This window comes from Amblyomma americanum, chromosome 7, assembly GCF_052857255.1.
Source record: "Amblyomma americanum isolate KBUSLIRL-KWMA chromosome 7, ASM5285725v1, whole genome shotgun sequence".
Lineage (NCBI taxonomy): Eukaryota > Metazoa > Arthropoda > Arachnida > Ixodida > Ixodidae > Amblyomma > Amblyomma americanum.
The window spans coordinates 43,347,936-43,371,094 of NC_135503.1; the positions used below are offsets into that span (position 1 = coordinate 43,347,936).

The following is a 23,159-nucleotide window of genomic DNA, read 5'->3' on the forward strand; positions in this document are numbered from 1 at the left end:
GCTTTCGCTTTAAAAGGCGAGTAATAACAGTGCTGAGGAGACAGGTTGGTCGTAGCACTAGTGGTAGTAATAGTGCTCAAATGTTTTCAAAATGGAAAACAGGAACATTTTGATTTTTGTTCTTCCAAACCAAAGGCTTTCAACGCTACGGGCTGGTCTCCACTTCAAATATGAGTCGCAAAAAATAAGAAAACCTAGAAACAGCAACATGCACTAATTCTCGTCTTTGCGACAGATTTTTTATTTTTCGCATTACAGCGAACACAAGGCATGAGTCGCAAAACAGCTATGGGGTGCTCAGTTGTGGTGCGCTTCGGAGGGCTTCGAATGGTGGCCGTTTGCATGCTTCGGGTGATGGCCCGCCAGGTGGTGAAGTGGTTGGTGGTGATTGTGGTGATGCCTTCCGAAGTTCGTTCGGACTTCCTCGGGTACGGGCCCTGCAATATTTTAAGCACACTTCAGCAAAGAAGAAAGATGCACACGCAGAAGGAAATAAGTAATACTACTTATGGGCTACTTTGCCTAAAACATACTATCTTCACGATATTCATTTCAATACGCATTAGCACAGAGTGGCGAACAAAAGTATTGCTTCAGGTATAAGCAAGATATCCGGCAAGACACATCAGGAATAAGAAAAAAGACAAACTGGTATTAATAAATGTGAGGGAATATAAATGCATGGCAATTATTCAAAAACAACAAATTGACATGAATGCCTAAACCATACAGTGTAATTAACGTGATGTAATTTTACGAAATATTTCAGCAATACTTTGGTGGCTATTTTCAGTCTGACCTCTTTCCACTGCAACACAGTGCGTATACAATCAATCCCGCGCGAGCGCTGCAAACTTGATCATCTTTTGCATTTTTGTAAATAGTGTGGAAAGCTAGCTCTCTCCTGTCCATCAATTCTCGCTATCGCTCCCCTGAGTACTGCTCCTTGCTATCCTCTCCTTGGCCCCTTTTATTTCCGTCGGCCGCAGCTCGGGTGCTTAAGATATTAATTAGATATTGCCGCGGCTGGTAACATCTTTTCCTTCTTTTTTGTATTTTTGGAATAGTAAAACAGTTATGCTATTACGGTTGTCAGTCTGGTTTAGTTTATTCATGCTACGTGACTACATTTAAACGACATGAACATGCAGGAAGAGGCCCCGCAATATCTGCATAGTGACAGCTTGCCCTGTTTGTCGGAATGTATTGAAAGAGAGTAAGCAAGGGCGATGCAACAGTCATGACCAATACCGTGAAAGAAACGATTTCCCTGTTTTCCTTAACTCGTTGTATTTTGTGCTTTCCCCCTCAATGCTTGCATTGGTCGATTAGAGATATCCGTCTAATTACGTTTCTCCTCGCTTAAACTTAACAGCCACATACTGAATGGCCACCTGAAAATGAACTGTGGACTTTTTTTTATTCGTCGCCACGAACCAACGATCATGGCCTGATTCCACGGACATTACTGAGTAAATTTTACTTCTGTCTTCTCTTTAACCCCCTTTAACCCGTTCTCCATGCATACGCAGGGTGGTAATCCGGGCATTACGGCCGGAACAACCTTCCCGCCTTTACTTTATTCTTTCCTGTCTTTGCATTATGATGATGATAGTGGATTTTTAATGACTCAACGACATCTTTGACCAATGAGCGTCACATCACAAAGCGTATTGCTCAACTCAAGGTGGTATCAGAGACCCATTTTCTAAGCATCTCATCCTATATAACCTGAACACAGTCCAGGGGAAAGCTTGTTACCCATTGTATCACCGGTGGGTCCTCAGTGGGTCCCGGACGGCAAAGAGGTCGAACCCCGCACCTCCCGCATACGAGGCGGATGCTCTAACCAGGCCACCGCTGCGGTCCGACTTTGTATTAAGGAAGTGTGTCCTTTCATTTGTCTGCTTTTTTTTAGAAAGTACTTTCTTTTTGTCCCCGGGCGGCTATGGAAGCGGTTACAATGAAGCAGCTCTACCACAGTCCCAGCACCCGCCGCCGTTATATGTGCACTCACCGTGGATTCCCCGGGCGTGCTCGGCGCGGTTGATGAGTTCCTGCAGCTCGAGGCTTCGGTGCTGTAGTCGCAGCAGGCTGTCCCGGAAGTCGTCAAAGTCCGCCAGCATCCGGTGCAGCGTGTGCTCCGAGCAGAAGGACGAGAACACCTCGGACAGCTGCTCCCGGCCTGCGCGCGAGCACGCAGAGATGAGCGGTGCAGGAGGAAACGGCCCATCACCGTTGGCGTCGTTGCGAGAGCGTTCCGAGTGAGAGCGCGTCTATGCACGGCCCCTTAGGGTGTTGATGGCCTCGAGTCGTAGTTCATGGCATAGAAGACGCCGCGTCGGAATAAAAAATTAATGAGGGGCGATATTGCCAGAACATCTCTTAAGTTCTTAGTTGTTGCTATGTTTGTGCTACCTCATTGACTGTCAGGTTTGGCCGGGGTCCGTGCGCTAGGCGAATCACGGGGCGCTCTTGTGTTGGAAAAGTTTCGTCGAAGCTTATTTTTGATGCTGTAGTATTAGAAGCCTTATCGGGAAGCAAATGTGTCGCCGGAAGCTAAATTCACTGATTGGCTGGAAAAAAGTGACGTCACTAGATCGGAGAATTCCCATTGACTGATTGGCTGGAGTCAAGTGCTGCTAATGCTAACGCATTGCAAACATATAAAATTACGTGTCCTTCTGTTTTTTTTTTTTGTGAGCGCTTGATGTGTGTGTGGCTCGATGATGATGCTTCAAGTGGATGTGGACGATCTGTGGAAGCTTGGTATGCATGGACTAAAAGTAATTGAAAGAAACTAAAGTGATTGTATTAGTCTCTGCAGTCCTGAGCTCTCATTAGTAATGATAAATAAAGCATGTGAGACGAAAGAAAGCAGGTGTCAATGACACTATAAGAACGCAAGCATGCAACGTTTTGGATAATATAAGATTTCTGAAGTCATTGCACGTATGTACTCGCTTCATAAACCAGGAGCAGTGATAAAGTTCCAGCCATCAATATTCGTAATTTTGGCGATGTCTCGGTACAAAATGCTATGTTGAAAGAAGGGCTGAAACCGCAAGATAAGAGGTCACCTTTCCGAGGGGCAAACCTCCACAGTTAGCAGCGTGGTTCCCTTTTCCGACCTAAGTTGTTAGTGCATGAAAACGAGGCAGGGCAGATGGGCTCACGTGTGTGAGGGGCGCAGAGGCACCGCTCGCACTTGCTGGCTTCGGTGTAGTACGGCTGGCAGCCCGCGCCGCAGACCAGTTGTGGACACACGTCCGGGCATTCGCACACCAGGCAGCCGTGCTCGGCCTGGCGGAACTTGCAGTACGGCTCGCACACCGGAACCACGCACTGAACGACCGCGTGCGGCGCTGCATGTGCACGGGAAGGGAGATGCAACGCTGTGAGCATACTGTGCAGCAGCACCTTAATTCGAAGCTGCTTGAGAAGAATTGACTATTGAGAAGAAATGGTGATTGAGAAGAAATCTTGAAGAACCGAAATGTCGCTGGGTATGGGTATAGTTTCGATACTGAAGATTTTTAAGAATCTTCCCGACACAGAAACGGGGGTTCTAGGACACGTACGTAGAAAACGAAATTCACCTTGTGGAACGAGTCTGCAATTGAGAATAACATGTATGTATGTATGTATGTATGTATGTATGTATGTATGTATGTATGTATGTATGTATGTATGTATGTATGTATGTATGTATGTATGTATGTATGTATGTATGTATGTATGTATGTATGTATGTATGTATGTATGTATGTATGTATGTATGTATGTATGTATGTATGTATGTATGTATGTATGTATGTATGTATGTATGTATGTACATGTATTTGTGTGTGAATGCATGTGTGTGTATGCGTGTCTATGTGTGTGGGGGGCGGTAAAAGACCTTCAATGGGTAAATAGAATTACCGGCTACCTGCACTGCGTTTTGCACCCAAGCGTCGATACGACTGTTCGACAAGTGTTGTGTATATGCTGTTCTGCTTGACAACATGACGAAGGCTGCTCCACGGGGCCAAGCGAACTTTCAAGAACTTTAAAAGGTTTCAAAGCCACTTCTCGGTTCACACAGGAATGGTCACCAATACGTGCGGCGGCCCTCTCATTGCACTCCCAGTGCTTTGATCTCTTTGGACAAGGATACGGGAAAACGCTGGGCATCACAGCATGCCTTGGGTATTTTTTATCACAAGCACCATGAGATTACCTCAATAGCGCAGTCATGGCGAGTTAAAAAAAAAAGAGAAGAGTAAAAATCAATGTGTAGCAAATGCGACCGGTCATGAGAAGTAAGTTCACTCTAGTTAGCAGCGAATCAACGAGGGACGCCGGAGACTCCTTAACAAATGTGAGAAAAACAGTGTAACACTATCGGAGTGGTATATCGCGTAGTTTCTGGCAACTTTAGAGACCGACATAATATACCACGAAAAATAAACACCTTGAGCGAAATATTGAGGCGACAACATAGGAAACTTTAATAGTATGTCTTGTAGCATTAAGCGGAGTTTGTCAGGCGTCCGGGACTACTTTCATGTTTCTCCCGTGTTTTTATTGCTTTTTTCAACCAAAAATTCAATGACAAAAATTGACCGAACTTGACCTCTGTGGTAATGTGAATTTCAGCGACATCCGGGACGATGCGAAATGCTGGTGCTAGTCGAAGTGCTTAGTAACCCTGGGTAGGTAGTACGCGTGCTGTGTCTTACGTTCACGCCGCTTAATACCCCTGTCACACGGGCACCGCAAAGGCCTTTGAGAATCGGGTCCTTATATCCAAAGGCTTATATACACGGCACAAATGTTGTGCCTTTGCCGCTAAGGGCCTTGGAGGCGAAGGCGCCCGTCAGAGACCTTTGGAGCCCAAAGGCGCGGCCTTCGAGAACCTGCGACGGCAGTTCCATCCAACGTCAAAAAGTAAATGCAATGAAAAAAAAAAGTAGATGAAGCCAACAATGTTTGAAAACATCTTTTAAAAATACAAAAGGTTTGTCTGGCTTTGCTTTTTGCACGTTGTTATATTTTATGCCCAGATTTCAAGACAGTAAAATTGTTGAAGCAACACCGAGTGCCCCTGGTGGCCAAGGCAATACACAAAACCTGCTGCTGCTGATGAGAGCAGCTGTTGCAGTCATTTCAAGCAAGCAATTAGAATGAAAAAAAAATTGTCTGAGCTCAGCGAATGAACAGAATTCTCCACTTTAATTTTAAAGCACTCACTTCAGCCGGCTCGAGCACAGCAGCGGGTGCTAAGCCTGAACGACTGTTTCACCTTTGGGCTGCGTCGTGTAGCAGCGTAGCTGCTCCTTTAAGCTTTCACTCCTTTGGTGAAAAAAGGTGCCTTTGCTGAAAAGGCCTTAGAGGAATGCCGTGTGACAGGGGTATTACTCACATTAGCGCTGAGACCCTTTAGCTGAAAGTGCTGGAGAAGCCGAGGGCATGAACCAGACTTAGGGAGAGGGTGTGAAAGTTGGGGTGTCGGGGTAAGGAACGACTGTTTCACCTTTGGGCTGCGTCGTGTAGCAGCGTAGCTGCTCCTTTAAGCTTTCACTCCTTTGGTGAAAAAAGGTGCCTTTGCTGAAAAGGCCTTAGAGGAATGCCGTGTGACAGGGGTATTACTCACATTAGCGCTGAGACCCTTTAGCTGAAAGTGCTGGAGAAGCCGAGGGCATGAACCAGACTTAGGGAGAGGGTGTGAAAGTTGGGGTGTCGGGGTAAGGAACGACTGTTTCACCTTTGGGCTGCGTCGTGTAGCAGCGTAGCTGCTCCTTTAAGCTTTCACTCCTTTGGTGAAAAAAGGTGCCTTTGCTGAAAAGGCCTTAGAGGAATGCCGTGTGACAGGGGTATTGCTCACATTAGCGCTGAGACCCTTTAGCTGAAAGTGCTGGAGAAGCCGAGGGCATGAACCAGACTTAGGGAGAGGGTGTGAAAGTTGGGGTGTCGGGGTAAGGAACGACTGTTTCACCTTTGGGCTGCGTCGTGTAGCAGCGTAGCTGCTCCTTTAAGCTTTCACTCCTTTGGTGAAAAAAGGTGCCTTTGCTGAAAAGGCCTTAGAGGAATGCCGTGTGACAGGGGTATTACTCACATTAGCGCTGAGACCCTTTAGCTGAAAGTGCTGGAGAAGCCGAGGGCATGAACCAGACTTAGGGAGAGGGTGTGAAAGTTGGGGTGTCGGGGTAAGGAACGACTGTTTCACCTTTGGGCTGCGTCGTGTAGCAGCGTAGCTGCTCCTTTAAGCTTTCACTCCTTTGGTGAAAAAAGGTGCCTTTGCTGAAAAGGCCTTAGAGGAATGCCGTGTGACAGGGGTATTGCTCACATTAGCGCTGAGACCCTTTAGCTGAAAGTGCTGGAGAAGCCGAGGGCATGAACCAGACTTAGGGAGAGGGTGTGAAAGTTGGGGTGTCGGGGTAAGGAACGACTGTTTCACCTTTGGGCTGCGTCGTGTAGCAGCGTAGCTGCTCCTTTAAGCTTTCACTCCTTTGGTGAAAAAAGGTGCCTTTGCTGAAAAGGCCTTAGAGGAATGCCGTGTGACAGGGGTATTACTCACATTAGCGCTGAGACCCTTTAGCTGAAAGTGCTGGAGAAGCCGAGGGCATGAACCAGACTTAGGGAGAGGGTGTGAAAGTTGGGGTGTCGGGGTAAGGATAGTGTTGTAGGAGGGTACGTTGACGTGCGTCTCGCACGCATGCGTGATGGTGTCGGATGCCATGGGAGCAGTAGGCAGTCATGGTGTGGGGTATAAGGGTTGGCGAAGTTGGTGGTGGGTGTACGGCTGCGTCGACAGTGTTAGTGCAGGCTGGTGCATTAAGCAGTCATGAAGTGTTGGTTAGATGTGTCGGGGTATTGGGGTATAGGGGTGTGGAGTACGTGAACGCTGTCCGCGAGGACAATGACGAGGACGTATCACCGAACGACACCGATACACTTGCCGCTCTGAAGGTCGAAGCCGAAAACGCAGTTCTTGAACTCACGGTGCTGTCTGGGCTCCGTTCCGTCAGCGTGAGTCGCCGTGTGGTTGCCGGGCTTGTGCTCGTGCTTGTGCTCATGCTTGTGTGCTTCCTTGTGGTTAACCTTTTGGTGGTCCCTCCTACCACGATGCGCCCTCTCGTGGCTCTCGCGGCTGTCTGTGCGAGCAGGCAGCAACAACAGAGAGTGAAGTCATGAACGGGCTCGGCCAGCAGAATGATTTAAATGCGAATTCCAGCTCAATATTATGATTACTCCGACTCTCTCAGCACCACCTCATCCCCTACTCAGTTTTTTAAACGATCACTTCTCTCCCTCTCACAACCACGTTTCCCTTTTGTGACATCCCTCTTGTCCTGCATTGCCTCGCCCTTTCCAGTGACCGGTGTCTAGCATGGTGAACCCCTGGATCAGCTAGAAGAAGACCGAGAACACAAGTGGTTGAGGTAATCCACAGCAACGATATATCATGACGAGTACCTTTGACGGAGAGAGTGCAGAGGTGGAAACGATGCCAGCACCACACGCAGAATTAAAGCTATCTTTCTTACTAAGACAGTTTCGTCGTCTAGAAGTTTGCCGCATAAGGGCACATTTTGCATGCGGTAATTATTTTTAACTTTTGATCACTCTCAGCTTTAGTAATTAGAATGGCAACTAATGGCAACTTATTTAAATAAGAGTTACAGAATTGCACTGCTCTAGGCACAAAGTTCTCTCGTATATCTCACACGGTTATGCATCATCTACTTGAGTGGACCTATTTACAATCCATTCAATGTGTTTTCAAACGAACGATTTATTACAATGCGTGACAGTTTATCGTCCAGTGCGTGTCGGGTATTCTTTCTTCTTTCACTGCCGTCGCAGTATTTTTGCTAACTTTGCAGTTAGGCAAAAAGTTCATGGCTCCACTTCTATACATGCCGTGGCTGTGCAAATGCGATTATTTTCATACTAACGGCATGTTTTTTTTTGTTGCTGTCAGGCGGCGATGCCTACCCGCACCCGATGTTCGTGAACATGCGAGATGGCGACACAAAGTTTTGGCCAAATCTAAGTCCCTGCATCGTGTGCTCTTGAATTAAGACAGCTTCGCCCGAACCATCCAAAAGCCCAGTCTCCTAAAATTATGTGCGGCATAAGTGGTAGGCTAGGCACTGGGCTTCGTTCTGCGCCCGAGATTAAGCATAGATAGCGGGCTTCTTTCTGTCTGCACTTCACTCACAATGTGCGCTGAACATATGTACAAGCTCGTTGTTGGCACAAGTATTTTCTGTTCCCCAACGATGTCCACTGCCGATATAGCTCAGGGCCGGCGGGAAAATGACGAACAAAACATTGGAGGGGACACTTAAGCTCCGCCTAATGCGAAAGGTATGACGCGATAGGTTCTGGTGGATTAACGTCCATATATGCGGATTTGGTCATTCTCGACTTTACATTTATAGATTTGTGGGAGTCCTCATACCACTCCTGGCGCAGTAGTGCAGCGATTAAGCGACGCGCCTCTGCCCTGTGATGACAGGTGCTGCCATCGGTGAGTCCGATGTCGAGACGCCCACTGTCTGGGCTGTTGCAAACCAGTTTCGCTACCGCTTCCACCGCGCTAGCGCGAGGCGCAAAGCGCCCAGAGAGCAATGCGGCAACGCCCGGAAGGCCCTCAATTGAAAGGTCAGTGCATCAACTGAACTTTTGATTAAGTAGTGAATAGCATGTTTGGAGGCTGGTTTGGTGGCTATGGGGAAATCAAACGAAACAACAGGTCAGCAGTAAACATCGCGTTAAACTACGCCTGCTTCTGTACGGTAGGAATTAACGCACTTCTTTATGAGGAATAAAGCTGCGCCTTACTGGACTCGTTGCTCTCCTCGGAGCTCTCCTTCTTTGCTGTGGTGTTCCTCTTGCCGACCGAGTGCGATTTGGGGGCCTTTGTCCTGTTCCCTTTCTTCTTGGATCCGGCCTCTGCGGAGAGAACAAAAGAACTTAAGTTCAGCTCCAACAAAACATTTGTCGCAGCTTCGGTTGGGCGTGTTTTTAAAGCAAAAAAAAAGTGCGCGAAAATTTGATCCCGGCTACCACCACATCCGTCTGTGTTGAGACAACTGCACCAAAGAGTTTTCACCATGACGTAATAATATTCGTGTTCTATGCCCACCGAGTCCAGTTTGCTCCAGAAAAAGGGCTGCCATTTAGTATTGCAGTTCGACTAGAGTCTTGCATCCTATTTTGCAATGCAGAGCATGAGAGATAAAAAAGCAAATGAAGCTCTTTTTTTCTCTTGGTGCACACCAACCCTTCTCAGAGTATTGCTGGCTTATAATTTCTGTTGGAAGATCTGCACGTTTTTCATCTCTAGAGCTTTAGCCAGGCACGTGCTGTGTGCATACCTTGATGGATACCTTGATTGCATTCCTTGATGTTTTCACGAGTGTATTCAATTTCTACAACAGACGGTAGCACGATGAAATCCAGATGGCATTCCGAGCTATAGCCATTTCCACATGATAGCCGCCGTGGGACCTGTTAAAACTGGCTCGCATGTAACTCAAGACAATAGTGAGTTGCCGCTGCCATCTATGTGAGATTGCTCGTATGTAAGGTGGTTGTATGCGCACCTCGCACTTTACTGGAATCTCGTTTTGAAGCAGATGTCTTACGCATCCTCGCGCATAGAATTCACCTTCGCTGCAATTAAGCATATTGCCGTTGTTCAGAGGTGAACATTTATAAAACCGCCGCGTGGTACACTGTTTAGGACCGAAGCCGACGAAAACTAGAAGCAAGCTAACAGCGTCCACTGTGACTGAGGAGCTCGCACAAAGTCAAAAGACAACGCTTTGAGCAGCCCGTAAAACACGCAGAGAAAGTGATTATCCGTAGTGCATCACGTTTTGTCGCTGCTACAGAAATGCCACCTGAAATACGCCCCCTTCTCCAAGCGGTGCTGTAATCTGCCGTCACTGGCGCCCGGCGCCGAAAAAAAAAAAACTGCTGATTGTTGTTGTTTATTGCGTTGATAAGCGAGCGAAGCTTGGTGATTCAAGCTTCCAATCATACAATGATGATAGCCGTTGGCCGGAGCACTCTAAAACATTGCAACGTTATCGATTGTAAAACCGAAGGAAGATTATTGCACGTGCGTCTACCTTTGCCCCTGCAGCTGAAATGCCGTTGAGAATACGCCCTCAGTTTGGCAAGCGTTTCTGCAGCCTTCCGCCACCTGTCATTTTTCATTCTGCCGCTGCTGCCGCTAGAGGCCGGGTATGCTTTTTCTAGCTGTCTTCCCTTGAGGTGGAGCGCGTATGGAAGAGGTCACGTGTCGCCAGCCGGCCTATCCGGCACTGAGCCTGTTCCATTTATCGCGGAGTCGGCCTGTCATGTCTCGCCTGCTAGCGCCGCTCCTTGGAACCCGTGAGAGGGCGCGCATGCAGTTATCGCTACCTATAAAAAAAATAGCGGAGCCTTATGCGGTCTGCGTCGTCAACGCAGAAGTGCACCCAGCAAGAGCAGCCGAACGGCGAAACGTGTGCAGCGTTCGTGTCGGTGCTGTCTCTTCTACGTCCAGACGGTCAGCAGCATTCCTCGACACCCGACGCCACCGCTTCGGGGGAGCTGACGGCGATACACCTAAGGCCACTCAAGACACGTCGCTCGCATTGCTTCGTTCCGCAACGAGTACAGTACAAGAACGTCTAGGCGTTGCTGCACCTGGAATGTCAACCGTGCTGCCACGGCCAGCGAAGTACAACGTCCAGTGGGGCTATAAGGACAGCCACAGTTCTACCATGAATGCGTCGGACGTGTTGGCTACGTACAAAAAGAAGGTGCGGCTGATTCTCCGCAAGAACGGGCAACTAGCCCGAGCACTGGCTGCGTCCCAGAGGAAGACGTCCAGGTTAGAGAAGGTGAACGAGCGTGAGCAGAAGATTGAAAAGCTTGCCCTGCCGCGACTCAAAGCCTGGTTGGAAGCGGGTATGCAATGCATACACGATGCCAGCATTAATTACTCACGAGCGATCGTACTTCTGCAGGATATAATGACTCCCGAACGAGACTTAACCCTGACCGATGCCGCTGACGACCCGAGCACTCGGGAAGACCTCGGGCTGCCGTTGCACCTTCATGGTAGGCCATGCGCGAGTGAATGCGGCAACATTACCGTAATCTCTGAGGAAGACGAGACCATCATATGGTCAGGATGTAGTTCCCCCCAAGTGCCCGCACGGGACCCAGGAGTCTGCCAGTCTCCGACGCTTACCGCGGTAATGAACACAGACCGCGAGTTAGATAAAATTCCTGGCTGCCGCACCGTCAGCCCTCTTGAGCCTTTCGCGTTATCCCCTGAGAGACCGACACCAATGCTTAATGCTGTTGAACAGGTTGCGGTGAACCAAAGCACTACCGCCGAAACAGATTCCGCGCTTAATACGCCTGCTGCCAGCATCAGCAACGGTCACAAGCTCGACGGCCGCAAGATGCCGCCGATTTTCAGCGCTGGGGCCGAGGAAGTTGACGATTTCCGCCTCACGGAAGACTCGCCGTCCAGTCCAAAGCAGGTTCGTGTCCCTCCCAAACCACGGAAGTCAGTGGGCAAGTCTAGCGGCAGTCGAAGCCTCGGTTCGCATAGAAGCCCTTCGCTGTCGGCGGTCGGTCACGGCCGGCGATACTCGTCCACAGATGAATCCCCGGAATCGTTTCGGCTCGAAACCGGGCAAAGTATGCGGGGAGAGTGCGAATCATCAAGCGACGTCTCTCTGCGGTCGTCGACGTGCCCTCTGGATGAGGCCTTCGTAGAGTCGCCAGACTTCCTTGCAGTGCTGCCCTCTCCAGTCATTCCTGAAAAGACTGGCATGATTCATGATGGTGAAGGCCACCCGAATGTGCCGCCTTCTGCGGCAAGCGCCGAGACGCCGCCGGGGTCAAGGCAGGCGGAGCAGCCAGCAGCCGCGCTTCAGACGGCCAAGGCGTCGCGCCGCAAGTCAAAGACAAGCACTCAGCCCTTTTCAGTCTCTCCCGCGACGGACGAGGGCAGTGTTCCCCGTTACTCGAGTGGTCGCCCAGCTCGCAGGAGTTCACTCGGCAAGAACTACAAGGAGCCCAGTTTGAAGAAGAGGCTTTCCTGAACGTGATATATCGCGTAGCTCCTGTTGCGCAGTTCACACGAGTCGTATCGGCAGGCCTCGTCGAAGCATTTTAAACTGCCTCCCGATTTTTATTAGCATTTAGGCTATGCGAATAATTTAGCCGCTAGCGCTCGTGTTTGGGCTTTCCTCCTGTAATATACCGGTAGATTCGCAACGGGAAATCCTGTGCTTTTATTTTCTTCAGTAGATAACCTTCCCGGATGCCAACATTTTCACCCTCGGGCTGTTGGTGAACGACTGCGCAGTAGACTGTAAGGACACACATGACGTCGGTGGCCTATCCACCAGTGAATTCAGAATTTTTTAAGTTCGCGAACAAACTGTTATCTGTTTTAGGTTCTTTTTTTTAATGTGTGAGCGTTGTCAATTTCTTTGCACGAATAGTGATATCACGTGTTCGTCCCACTACGCCGGAACTTTCGTACTGTTTTGTGTCGATATTTTACAGAGCTTTTATTTCGTCAGTCATGTTTTTACAATATGTGCAGCACTAGTCAAACCGTAACAATTCTCGATACTAAAATAAAACATTTGATTCAGTAAATCACTGTTTAACCTGAATTCTGGTTGTACTGTGCCAGAAATGTGCCTTCATCTCAATTCACCTTGTAGTGTCTGTATTTTTTATTGTATTTTATTGTCTTTTTTTCCTGCAATATATCGCCCTGTTCTCGGTGAATGTCTCTGTTCGTCTAATTCACATTTCATGTCATAGTGGCCAAAACTGAAAGGCGGCGCCCAGCCTTCCAGTTATGAGTTAGTACGGCTAATATTTTTCACAGAGAATGAATTGCAGCCACATTTTTACCTCCGTAGTTAGGGTCATAAAAGGCTCTTACATTCCACATTTTTGTTATGCCGCTTGTTTCTGTAGTATCACGGGGTCACATAAACACATTGCTAGTGAAAAATTGTCCTGCCTATCTCGACATGCAGTTCAGGTGTCGAAGAGGAAAAACAATCTTCAAAACAGACTATAGGGTCCTGGCGCACAGCCAAATGGACACCGCCACCGTTGCCCCACCTCACAAACTCCGGACAAGGACTGCGTGATATCGGCGCCCTCTAAATCGCACATAATGCACACAACTGAATAACGCGCTTTAGGAACAGTCCCTAGGTCCCCCTCTGTAGTGAAAGTATAAGTGCGAATGGCATCTATATGGACGCCCTTATAATCACACACGTTGCACACAACTGAAAAACCATAAGCATTCCTTAGTCCCTACACCCCTCTATTGTAAGGGAAAGTGCTATAAGTGCGAATGGCATCTATGTGTGCTTCGAGCACTTATCTTCCATTACGGCAATTGAGAAAAGAATTCAGAACCAAAGCGCCGGCGATTTTTTTTTTTTGTCTTCGTGAAGGCGGCATCGCCAGTGATGTGCGCAGTTCGCTACTGGCAGCGCACTGCAACTTCTAAATTTGTTTAAGCAGTCATGAGTAGATGGTTTGACTCCCACAAGTGGCGTGACAATCGCTATCTTCCTGATTTTGATCCAATCGATGCATGAGCCTTCGTAATGCATCCTACACACGGCCACTCACCTCAGCATTTCGTCTCGTAGCAATCTAAACAGGTGGCTGCTCGGTTTAATCGTGTCTGCGAGAAGGATGGGAGAAAATGCGCATAAAGGCGCGTCGTCTAGAGCAGGGTGCGAAGGGGAAAGCACATTAAAACGTTGTACCTGACGTGAGCGTCGGTGTTCTGTCGTACTCAGTGGAGGACAAGGACCATTTCGCGGTGTCTCTATCTGTCGACGAGTATCAACACGCCTCTGCTCTGTCTGAGCACATTCTGATAAGTTAAACTTGTTAATAAAACGTGCAGAGTTGCCCCACTTGTTTCATATTTTTTGTTTTGTTTAAGTTTGAGAGCTTTCAGTCCGTTCGGACAGTTTCTGCCATGTTCTGGATCAGTGAGGTGACGCGCGTCTAATCCTTGCTTATGCCCCTTCCACTTGCGCTTCATACTGCTCTCCTATCTGCTCGCGGCAGTGAAAAACTCTGATGCCAGTCTTTCTTAATATTTCTACCGTAACTTCATACTACTACACGTGTTCATTAACTGGTGACACATGAAGTGTCGATCTCTCGATTCCACTGGCCACATTTGCAGTTCGACTGTCTTCCTCATAGATGGCAACTGCTGGAATGAGTTTTCCGTCTTGCGTAAAAGCCAGAGGGCAGTTCACCTGGCGTGCAGACGCAGCGTGGGCATCCTTGGTCTCCGGGCGCCAGTTGGCATCCCTTGCCGTCACACTTTGGAGGAACGCACTCGGGCTTGGGTGGCTGCTCTCCGGGCTTCCCGCTGCTTGCCACTGCATGAAGGCATTGCAGAGTTTTGTTGATTGGAAGAAATGTTTAACAAGAGCATAGCATCCTGTTTGTTTGTTTGTTTGTTTGTTTGCTTGCTTGTTTGCATTCATGAATTAAGTGAAATCGTGTGGACTGAGTTAGGGGGGATTCGCGCGAAGAGCCAAAACAAAGATTTGTCTCGCGGATGGCTTATCACGTGGCGTCAAGTCACTGGTTCGTGACATCTTGTTGGCGTCCGCTGTCAGTGGGGACAAAAACTGAAGGGCGACTTAATTAGGGCGGCGGAAAGAAATGGATATCGAATTAAGTAAGACTGGCGGCTGAAAACCGAAGTGTTTTCCTCTGTTTCTTTATCAGGTGACGCGTGTCTACCGTTGCTTACTGTGTGATCTTTTCTCTCTTTTTTTTGCAGCCATGTTATCTGCAGTGCATCCACTTTGTTATCCGTTGTTCTAACCCGTTATGCGAACGCCTTCAACAGGAGAATACTAGCCAGGAAACTTCGCCGTGACGTCACTGACGCATCTGTGAGTGCGTCGGTGGTTTGAATCTCCTTATAATGACACCTTGACGAATTAATTCATGTCGTTGTAAGAACAAAAATAAGCATCACCCGCGTACGAAAGGCTTAGTCGGCTTTTAGCCTCGCTGCATGAAAACACCTCACATGATTTCCTTTAATTAGTGTATAGCGAACCCAAATTATGCATTCATGGCAAGTTTGCGACATATATAAAAAAAAACTATCGTAACGCATGGTGCGTTTATTTCCAGTATATGTTAGTGCGCAGGCGCAATGTTATCATGGCTTTATCCTGCGCGTTACGTGTTAGTTGAATCAAGTAACTTCTCTTTGTCGTGATAAACGCAGGAGCTCCTAGAATTATCATGATAGAGTTCGGTTTACCTAGAACGCATGGTGACTCAGTGACTTAGAAGCTAAGTGCAAGTCGTAACATTGTATCGATGAATACAGGCCGCATGTGTCGGTATCAAGTATCTTTGGGTATCTTTTTTAATTCTCTGTTTCTGTCCGTGCTGTCTTTAACCCGAGCTCATATTCTTTTTCAAAGAACACCTGTCATGTGTGGTTTTAATCTACACTGACTCCACAAAAGAAATCCTTATGCAGCATAAACCACGAAGGATGGCGAGAGTTTGAACGAGAAAACTTTGAGGCCTTATACGAAATTTCGCTTTAAGATTTTCCTACATACCGCGCTTCATGAAACCGGAGACCGGGGAGATGTCGCTATAACCTTTGCAACGGTTACAGCCTGATCGCCAGGAGAGTGTACAATAAGTCGAAAGATTTGAAATGAATTGAATACTGAAATGATGAAATAACAGCCGCCCACTTTCGCGTTGTGATAGCTCTAAGCATGTGGTCGGCCATTTCGTTTGGGTCAAGCGAGACTTGTGAAAAAGCCTGCTTGCGGAACTTTATACGAGGTCAAACCTGCTGAGATATTTGCTGAAGGCTAACTATACCCCGCCAAAATTCGAGGTTAGCTTGCATGCCCAAGTATCCAAGCTAACCATGGATGAGACTGTACTAGCGATACGCATACCAATAGAACTCGACGAAAGCCAACCAAACTATATCCAGCCGGTATAGTTGGACAAAATTTAAAAAAAAAAAACTAATTAACAATGACAGTCTATGACCCGCTGACCATACGGTTAGCGGGTCATATGCAGCAAGCCAGATCAACCTGCAAATGTTCCACACTGCTGAAAAAAAAATCATAGAACCAACATTCTTGCACTTAAATTTCCTCTAGTTATTACCTCTTCACGTAGGGGGTATTCACGTGACGTCATGGGCGCCATTTTGTTGTCCAGGGTGCGGCTTCAGTAGTGCCGGCCGGAGCAGGAGACGACGATCTCGTTAGACACGTGCGCGACCTTTCGCAGTGCTTTAAAGACAACAGAATGGCGGCTGCTGTCACGTGGGTGAATACCCCCTATAGGTGACAAGGAAAGCTTTAAGAAAGGACCATTTCTTTGTCGCGAAGGAACAGTGTGCGGGGGTCACAAATGTGCGGACCTTAACTGAGGACTTAGTTGTGTCCGACTATTTTAGGATGCCACCTGGGCCTCGCTCACCCAGCTGCTGAACAACAGCGTCCTGATGGCGTACTTGCTCCGTAAAGTGGACCACGTGCCTGGCGAGAGGGTCCGCCTGCCGGAACACCATGTTGAGCAGTGCGCGGGGACAGTGGCGCTCGCCGTACTTCACCAGGGTCTCCCTGGCTGCAAGACGGCAGGACGACGGTTACGGCACTCTGGACGGCGACCTTATCGCAATTGAAACGACCCAAATTGAGAGGCGGGATGTAACAGCCTGGTTGTGCACCTTACATGCTACCATGTGGGTGCTTTACAAGGTATACCATGGCTAAGATGTCGGACATGCTGGCGTGGTCTGCCCGGCCAGCGAATACAGTTTACAGCAGGAAATACGGTCCTAAGCGCCGCGTGACCGACAAACAAAAAAGGCGGTTTTTGAACTTTTGAACCTTTAACGGCATCCCTTAATAGGCGCTGAAAATATATCTCAATATTAATGCCTAGTGGATTCGTCCAGTACTTTGTTCTCCTTTTTAAAACGGTTTTTCTAGCATCCTCGTTCTTGCCTTCCTAAATTACAGGGATACTGACAGTAATCTTGCTTTCTTGATGCCAAGCGTAAATTTATGGGTGTCTTCCGTGCGATAAGGTTTGCTTGATAATGGATTATGCATATCTATCTGGGCTTTCGTGTAGCTGTAGGTAACTTACAGTAAGTGCTGTTTTCTACCCCATTGATTGACACAACGTCATCGCTTCTACTGGTGCTATTTTCATCTCTCATCAATCAATCAAACAAATGTAATGAAAAGCCAACAACAGAATTTGTCAAAAACTGTCACGCATTAAATTCATTCCAGGCAGCTTCAAGGGTGGGTGCATACGACCCTGCGACTGCACCGATAAGTTTCCGTGAGGATCGTTGCTCAGAAGCCTATCAAATCAAACTGCTCAATGAGTAGAAACAGCGCACTGAAGGACGAGCGCTCGTCCGTGCGTGTCTTCCTTCGCCCCAGTTTCAAATCGCGCTGTTTCTACTCAATGGACTACCAACTCGTCCAAGGTTCTGTTTTAACCTCTTCGATGAGGAGCGCGCTAAGAGGGGACTAGCGTACCTCAATGCCAGCGCCGGGATGGAGACAACTTCAGCGGCACCGCCATATTGGATCACACGGGATCAGCGGCGCTAGCGTTCGTAACGGCGCCGTTCATGTTCTCGGCGCGCTTCAAAGTAGGATGCCTCATTGCCAGCGCCGGGGTGGAGACAACTTCAACGGCGCCGCCATATTGGATCACACGGGATCAGCGGCGCTAGCGTTCGTAAGTGCGTTAACTTGAACGACCTTTTGCAGCGAGAGCTACACTGGGCTACCAGACGAGCATTTCGCGGTACATGGGAGAGGCCAGTTGTGATTCAATATGGCGGGGTCGCTTAAGTTGTCTCCACCCCGGCGCTGGCACTGAGGTGTTCTAGAGGGGACAGCCGCATGCCGCCACCTACCGGTGATGGATGGGCAGAGGCACCATGGGCAGCGGTGTGGGGGCGTCACCGTTTCTTTCTCGCACTCGGCCGGGCATGTCAGCTCGGGACAGTGGCGCTTCTCGGGAGGCTGGCCTCCGACACCGAACCTCTCCTCGCCTGTTCCGAAGAAAAGAAGCCATGTGAGTGGATTACTAGCGTTCACATGATGAGTCAGAGAAGATACACCGTAGATAAGACCCGTCATGTGGTGCTCTCTTCTCTATGCTTATTATATAAAAAATGTTAGGGTTTTAACGTAGTTAAACCGAGTAGACATGCGAAACCATGTGTTTAGCCTGGGTGGATCATGGTTTTGCTTCCGTGGGTCGTAGCCACTGAAACTGGGGAACGCTATAATCAAGAAAAGGGGACAACACCACATAAGGACACCACAAGACACGAGCGCTCGTGTCTTGTGGTGTTCTTATGTGGTGTTGTCCCCTTGTCTTGATTATAGCGCTCCCCAGTTTCAGTATGTGCAACCAACTAGCCCCCTACAAAGCTTTACTGTCGTAGCCACATTTAGCCACGATATTACACTCGGGTTAAGCTCTGATCGAGATTAAGTTGATCTGGTCTAGTCGCGCCGCAGATGGAAGCTGGTGAAGACGACGATGTTCAATGCACATCGCTTTTACTACTCCTTTGACCCTTCTAAACGCTCCTGTTTCTATCAATTCACCGTCTGTGTCTTGGCCACTCCCATGTAGTGGGTATGTGCCATCTTTATTTGAGGCCAACAAATCAACCACAGCCCGATAGGGTGTACTTTGCAGTGTCTTTTCGAGGCGTATTAGAGTCGCGCGACGTGTGCCTTGCTAAATGCGCAACACAAGGCGTTGACGAATTCAGGCTTGCGCCATCTGTCGTGGAATTGGGCCCCCTCACCTTCGCAGACGCACTCGGGGCATTTGTCGGTCCCGTTCTTGACCTCGTGGCAGCCGGGTCCGCACACCAGCACGGGGCAGTCGCCTCGGCAGTCGCACACCAGGCAGCCGTCATCGCCCACCTTGGTCTTGCAGTCCTTGGCGCACAGCGGCTCTGGGCAGTCCACGGGGCCCTTTGTCGTTTTCTCTGCAGTCGAGTGATAGAGAGAGAGAGAGAGATAAATTAAAGCCGGACGGTTAAAATGGTGATGGATGTATACGACATCCGGTGAACATTTTACAGCGAGAGCTGTTCCAAGGACGTTTTAGCACCTGAGCACGCGTCTCCCCATCCCGTTTAGCCTGTGTAGCAGGAGATGGCGCTACAAGTCTGCTTAATCACTGATGGTGCTGCCATATTATTTGTCCACTTATGCTGAGTTTGCCCCCACTTAGCATGAGAGGGCGCCGTATACAGTGCTTAACAGCGATGTGGCGCTGTTGCACTGTTAGGTAGCCGGTTGTGGCGCGGTGATTCAAAAATGATTGGTGATTGGTCATTAGGCTTAGCCGAGCTCTCTCTGTGTTGTGCGGCTTGCCTAGAAAAAGTGTGAGCACTGGCGATATTTTCAACTCAACCAATGCAATCAATTCCGACAGCCTGGTGCGAAGAAATATTAGCATTACGTTTCTCTCTCTCTCTTTTAATGCTTTTAGTCGATATGTAAAAGTAGGGTATCGAGCACACGACTTTATACCCAGCAATACAACGCCACGGCAGTGAGCCTTGGCGGGGCACACGTCAGCAATTGTTCCACCTGTGTCGTGTAGTACAAACAAAATATAACTCCTACCACTGCCCCGAATGGCCAATGTCCTAAAAGAATTTCAAAAGTAGCCTTGCTACCAGCGCTTCTTAGGTAATGAATATTAAGAAAGCACCACGTGATTGCGTCTGTCTAGGAACACGTTCCATCTCCTCATATTTCCTTGGCCGCTGCTGCACGGAAGCGAGTCTGCCATCCAGAAAGTCCACATGTTGTTGGCACCTGACGAAGGCGTTTCTTTTGCTTTGTTTGGCGAGCATCCAGCCCTAAGGAATCATCGAAGTTGAGTACACATAGGTCATAACAATAATTAAGCGAAGGACAGCACGCGCACCACTGGTAAAAAGAACATTAAAAGCACTGACGTTTCGGCATTATGCGGTGAGTTGTCCTGTTCCTCATGTAAGCACACGAAGACACGTACGATAATGGCCGATTCCGTAACGCAAGATGTGTGAATAAACGGGGCTAAAATTTTCTTCATTTTTTTCAGTGTTTGTGCCATGGCTTGAGATTTGCAAGGACTCTAGATGAAGACACGGCATCAAGTTTCTTCCTTTCGCAAGAATTGGCGCACCGTGCCGGCTTATCTGGTGGCCCATGGTATCAGCACGGTCAGTTAAACCGCTGGGACTCACGTGGTGTTTGTTGACATCATTTTAATGCTCCTTCGATATTCTTCGAAAATTGCCTCTTTTCCTAAAACACCCATAGCCACCATACCAGTGATCGATTAATCACCTCGCGCGGCAGTTTGTCCTTGACACTTACAAAGCGGTCCTTGAATTGGGGCAATAGCGCAAGTGCTACGTCCACATTGTATTTTCATATGCCAGAGCCAGTGTGTCGTGTAATACAAGTTTTAGAAGATTAGTACGCGAACATTTCGGTGGGTATCTGCCTGGTCGGAATGCGAATTAGAGTGAAAAAAAACTATGGCACTCCGACCAAAGTCTCATGACTATGTCAGTGCACGTTAAAGGACACCAGGTGATCGAAATTTTCGGAGCCCTTCTCCACGGCGTTCTTCAAGTCGCTTTGGCACGTTAAAACACCATAAACCAAACCAAACTCTCACGGTGGAACCGATGTTTCGGCGCCAACTTGGCACCTTCTTCAGGCTAGAGCAGTCAGTCCTGAAGATTGTTGAACCCTGGTCGGCCTTCTCTCATGAAAATTTGGTCGGTGTGTCGCAGTTTTTTTTTTTCATTTCTCTCTAAGGTTTGCAAGCTTCTTAATCTGGTGTTGATCGCACAAACCACGGCACGTACTTCGAGCAGGAATGGGTTCATAAGGGCTTAACGTCCCAAAGCGACTCAGGCTTTGAGGGACGCCGTAGTGAAGGGCTCTGGAAATTTTGATCACCCGGGGGTCTTCGTGCACTGACATCGCACATTACACGGGCCTCTAGAATTTCGCCTCCATCAAAATTCGATCACCGCGGCCCCTAGCTGCGCATACCGTAGCATGCTGCCAAAACAAATGTTATGACCAGCTTAAGAAAATTACTTAAAATTCTAAAGTCCTTAAGGCAGTCTAATGATTGTCAGATTCTTAGATGATAATCTTCAGAGAAAGACGATTTTTCCAGCGTACTAGGTGACATTCGTGAACCTCTGTGCATAGCCGCTCCGAGTGCGGAATTCCCTCATTTATTACCATTGTCAAGAAGGGGAGTTTATAAGAAGTACTTTGGCGCCTGTCCTGTTGTGTTCGTGTGCCTCTTTTGTCCTTGTTGTTTTCGCGCCGTCCTGACACCATCAAAAAGGAGTTTATAAATTCGAGTTTAAAATTACCGAAGAAACGTCACTATCTTGCTCAGTCACATATTGCTCAACTCAATTCATTCTTATAAGTACAGCAACTAGCGATACGAAAAAAAAAAAGAGCAGCTTTATGTCATTCGAGGCCCAATATTACTATTACACTTGCCTCAAACTTGAAGGAGCCAAGCGCATCACGCGTACGAAATCAAGCTTCTAAACAATAAAAGTACTCCGCACATTTAACTCAAAATCATAGCAATCTCTTTCATATTTACTGAGAATCTATGTTCATTGCCGTGTTAAGACGTGACGTCCCTCTGTTGCCTAATAAGCTAACCCTCCTTGGTTTTGACAACCGTCCCGCAAAGGTACACCTATGACCGATGTGAGCTGAAACGATATAAGCTGGCACTAAAAAAAAAAATTCTTTTCACTTCTTCACGTAACTTTAAAACGCATTAAGAAGATCATGGACACGCACGAGTACTATTTAGAAAGAAAATAAACAAAATAAAGTACACCCCCCTCACTCATACTTGAGGAGTCATCTTTGACGTCCCTCTAGTAAGGTGTTGCTTTTCATATTTCTCGTGCCTGTACATTATTTTATCCCCCTTTCCTCTGAAAGCCCTGCTGCCTCGCACTCACCGCCGGCGACGGCGTTCAGGGCGACCACGAAGACCAGGAGGAGGGCCCGGCGCGTCATGTCGGCTCCCATGGCAGCGGCTGATCTACGAGGCGCCCGCGTCGTCGTCGCGTGAGGAGACCGCGCGCACGCGGTCGTCGCTGCCAACGCTCGCGTCGTCGCGCAGTCGGCCCCAGAGGCGCCGCCTTATCACGGCCTCGCAGACTGCTGCCGCGGCCACGAGACGCTGTTGACCTTTGCGCTTGATGCCGTGCCTCTGTCCGTAACGGGGAGGGGGAAGAGGTGGTGAGATCCCGCCGTGATCTTACACACGGCTCTCATATACCCTTCCTTTATTCGCTTTTACGTTTTTATTCTTTTTTATTGTGTGTCCTTTACTTTCTCTGTCCTACTCAGTTGCTCAGCTATCATTAGGGTGTATCTTTGTTCCTAGCTATCGATACGAACACGCCGTACGTGCAATGTCAGCTCGTGCGTGTCCGTGTGAATACTAGGGTCGTAATTGCAGAACCTATCCTTTGCTCACCGAGGCTATAGCAGCACGCTAAAGCCCGAAGTGTTGCATTAATATTGGCCTGTTACCTCGAGCCAGCAGTCATAGCTGCGTCCAAGAGTAGGTAATTAGTAGTACTAGTAAACTGATTATAACTGCAGAGGAAAGGGGCAGTAACTGGTTGCGGCACTTATCCTGCCTGCGTATTATTTTTGGGCGTTGTTATTTGGAAAGCGAGATTACGCTGGTGACCTGCTGTTTTAAGGAGGGCTCACTGATTGCAACGCTGTTGGTAAAATTGGGAAACACATGAATGTGTCACATCAAAGATTTCTTTCTTAGTAGAATCACTGGCACGTTAATTCAACATTTGACGTGAGGCTTGTTCTTTACAAAGAGACTAAGTTTGTCCTCGTTTCGCATCTTGTCTCATGACGTCGTTCATGTCCGCCACCTGGCTTGCCTTCGCCACAAAGCATGACCACCACCTGATGTTTTTTTTTTTTTTAGACTGAAAG

At 48.2% G+C, this 23,159-nt stretch overlaps 1 protein-coding gene across 1 annotated transcript; it reads right to left on the minus strand.

Annotated features, from left to right (window-relative positions):
- Nucleotides 1-217: 217 nt before the first annotated feature.
- LOC144098981 (uncharacterized) lies at nt 218-22,438 on the minus strand. The gene is made up of 10 exons (XM_077631969.1): nt 22,151-22,438; nt 18,932-19,117; nt 18,023-18,160; nt 16,558-16,704; nt 14,325-14,450; nt 8,836-8,946; nt 6,987-7,139; nt 3,177-3,365; nt 2,018-2,185; nt 218-437 (listed from the first exon to the last, which is right to left on the minus strand). The coding sequence occupies exons 1-10, from the start codon at nt 22,218-22,220 to the stop codon at nt 298-300; spliced, it is 1,428 nt and encodes a 475-aa protein (XP_077488095.1). The 5' UTR covers nt 22,221-22,438; the 3' UTR covers nt 218-297.
- Nucleotides 22,439-23,159: the final 721 nt, after the last annotated feature.